The sequence below is a fragment of the Phaseolus vulgaris genome, chromosome 2, assembly GCF_000499845.2.
Source record: "Phaseolus vulgaris cultivar G19833 chromosome 2, P. vulgaris v2.0, whole genome shotgun sequence".
Classification (NCBI taxonomy): domain Eukaryota; kingdom Viridiplantae; phylum Streptophyta; class Magnoliopsida; order Fabales; family Fabaceae; genus Phaseolus; species Phaseolus vulgaris.
Window position 1 is genome coordinate 11,748,431 of NC_023758.2, and position 3,014 is coordinate 11,751,444.

The window sequence follows — 3,014 nt, forward strand, 5'->3', positions numbered from 1 at the left end:
TTTGTATTTTAAAGGACTTCTATCTTTTTTCAATTTTATGTAAATCATTTCAACAATTAGACAAGTATGATACTGCACAAAACCTAAAGCCATGAAAGTTCTCATGCAACGCTTTTATTTAGAGTTCACACCATATATTTGATGAATCCTCTGCAAGTCATCCAACGCAAACTCAGTCTTCTCCTTCGACACGATAGGGTACATAACAGCCTCCTCCACAGAGGAATGCCCTAACCCTAGCACGTGACCCACCAGGTGCATCACCACAGATTCCAAGTCCACGTCACCATCTTCGTTCTCACCAAGCACCACCCACTCCTCCTCTGAGTCCAAATACACGTTCCCCACATGCTCACTATAGTCCGTGTCCGTAACCCCCACCGCTCCACCTTTTCCATCGAACACCACAAACGCTATCTTCACATCAGAACCATTGAACCTCGTCGTCTCCGTGAACTTCAACAACGTGACATTCGACCACCGGTCGAAGGCATCTCGGAACAGAAGCCTAACGCCGTTAGTGACGTTGTTCTCAGGGTGAAAAGCGTAGGTCAGTTCTCTCTTCCCCTCTTTCCACCATGGTTTAAACGACGTCGTGTTGGATGCGCCCAAGTTCATCGTGGTGGTGCCGTTGACTACGTCGGGAACACCGCATCGTGGCCGTGATATCACGTTATAGGTGTTTCGGTCGAGCTTCCCCGTGACGTTGAGATTGAAATTTTTCTGGTACTTGATTATTGCGGATTGGAGATCGAGTGTGAAGTAGTCGCTGAAGTTTGAGTGTGAAGTGGAGTTTAAGTAGCCGAAGAGGTCTAAATAGTCTTTGACATTAGACAAACCCTTAGCTATGTCTCCAAGTTTTAGCTCCTTGAACGTGAAGAATGACTTGAGTTTGTTCCAGAAGCTGGACAACAATTTACTCGATCTGATGAATCTAAGCCACAACGGGAATTGTCTTGCTATTTGCAATCCAACGGCTGGTGGAAAAGATATTGAGACAGATACATCGACAAATAGAGAAGAGAGTGTTAAAATGAACAGAAAGCTTCTTAGTACTCTTAATCTCATGTTTTCTCTTAGGAAATAGCTAATATGCCTGCTTGGTCTGAGAGAGGATGTGAGCCAAACCAGAATTTATAAGAACTCTGTGATGGGTGATAATCGCATACCTTAGGCAGTTGATAAAGATCTGCTTCGGAAAATATGAATGAACCTGTTTTGACTGGATGCTAAAATATTGCTTATATTTTGCAATGAAGCTAATTGGAAACTTCCTAGTGGAATCATTATACGTTGACTATGAATTATTATTTTATTGTAATATTTTATTAGAAATAAGTGTCGTAAAGTAGAACTTGTTTATTATGTCAAAATATTATTTTTCTTTCGGAGCACAAGGGTGTGGATTTTTTATCAGAATGAAAATGGGATACTCAATCGTTATCTTCAAAAATAGGGTGACCGTGACCCCAGATAAAAAGACACTCTTATCTTTGGGGTTCTATTAATAGGGGTTAAAAATCTATTTCCGTTTAATTTGTGATTCTTTCTTATATATTATGTGTCAATTTTGGTATAGTCTTTTTATATTTGTTTATTTTTTTCTGTTTTTAAATAATATTTTTCATGTAATGAGAGTACCTAACATAAAACTTTATTAAAAAAAAACAATCACTTAATATATTTGAATAATTCTAATAATATTAACTTTAATTTTTAATTTTTAATTTAAAATTCTAATATATATTATTATATTTTTAAAGCGAGTTATTAAGTAAAATCTAATTTTATAAAAGAGTGTGAAATAAATATTTTTCTAAAAAATAATATTTATACTTGAGAAGGTGTATCAGAAGAGTAGTTTTAAAATAAATAAGGATTGACATGTTACGATAAAGTTTGTTTGAAAAAAATACACCAAAATATGTATTTGCCTGGAAACAGGATGCAATCAGTAGGAAACATCAGGATTGACTTCTTCATAAGTTTCATCCATTTTAATTTAGAAATTCTAAATATTACGAATACGAAATTTCATATCAATCGCCCACAGGTCAAACATTTTTTTTTTTTTATCTTTTTAACTTATTATTTCTTTTATTCATGTATTTTTTACAAAATAGTATCGATGTTCTGTTCAAAAGCTTAATCGAAATATTTATTTTTAGTTGGTATGAAAGTGTAGACTTATTTATAGTAGTGAGTGAAATGTGCAGGTTACCGAATATCAGGAGCAAAGTAATGAAATTTACCTGATCGCATTGCTTATGTTAAGATTAACCCTGTATTCAGCTTCAGCTATGTTCTGTTAAAATGTCTCCCATACCAAGATGGTTATTATGCGTCTCTGAACTAATAAACCGTTATATGGAGCATATATATTACGAAACGAACTTTAGTATAACTCAATTTCATAAAATCGGTTTAATGAGATAAAGTTTATAATACTACGAAATGTTTTAATTTCTAGTTGATGTGGGATCTCCAACACACCCTCACGCCGAGACTACCAACTCGTGCATGTGCATGGAGATATATATTATGGATGGTGGCATGATAAACCCAACAAATATTTGTTAAGATAAATTCAAAATGACTCTGATACCATATAAGAAAATGATGAAGATCCTTATATATTAGGAGAGAGAAACTCCCTATATATTTTCTATACACGAAATGATGTAACCATACACATGAAAACATCTCTTCTTCTTATATTTTTTATCATTTTCTTATAGATCTACATAACTAGGATCCCACGCAACCAAACTTGTCATATTGCATCCTACTCAATGCACACCATAATAATGTACTCAGGAACCAGTTTCTGTAAAGTTATGGCAAGTTGTGAGTTTATTCCTACATGGTTGTTGTTCCTGCAACATGAGTGTTTTGGCCCATTTTCTGCATCCCCTCCCCTGTATTCCTGCACACACCCTTTCTCTAGCCATCTACACACAGCAGTTATTTATGACATACAGGTTTTCAGTTTTACTCAAATGCTACCTAATCAG

General features: G+C 35.1%; 1 protein-coding gene across 1 annotated transcript; it reads right to left on the reverse strand.

Annotated features, from left to right (window-relative positions):
• On the reverse strand, nucleotides 1–1,209 carry LOC137810676 (metalloendoproteinase 2-MMP-like). The gene has a single exon (XM_068612063.1). It carries the CDS (start codon nucleotides 1,066–1,068, stop codon nucleotides 115–117), a length of 954 nt encoding a protein of 317 aa, XP_068468164.1. The 5' UTR covers nucleotides 1,069–1,209; the 3' UTR covers nucleotides 1–114.
• Nucleotides 1,210–3,014: the final 1,805 nt, after the last annotated feature.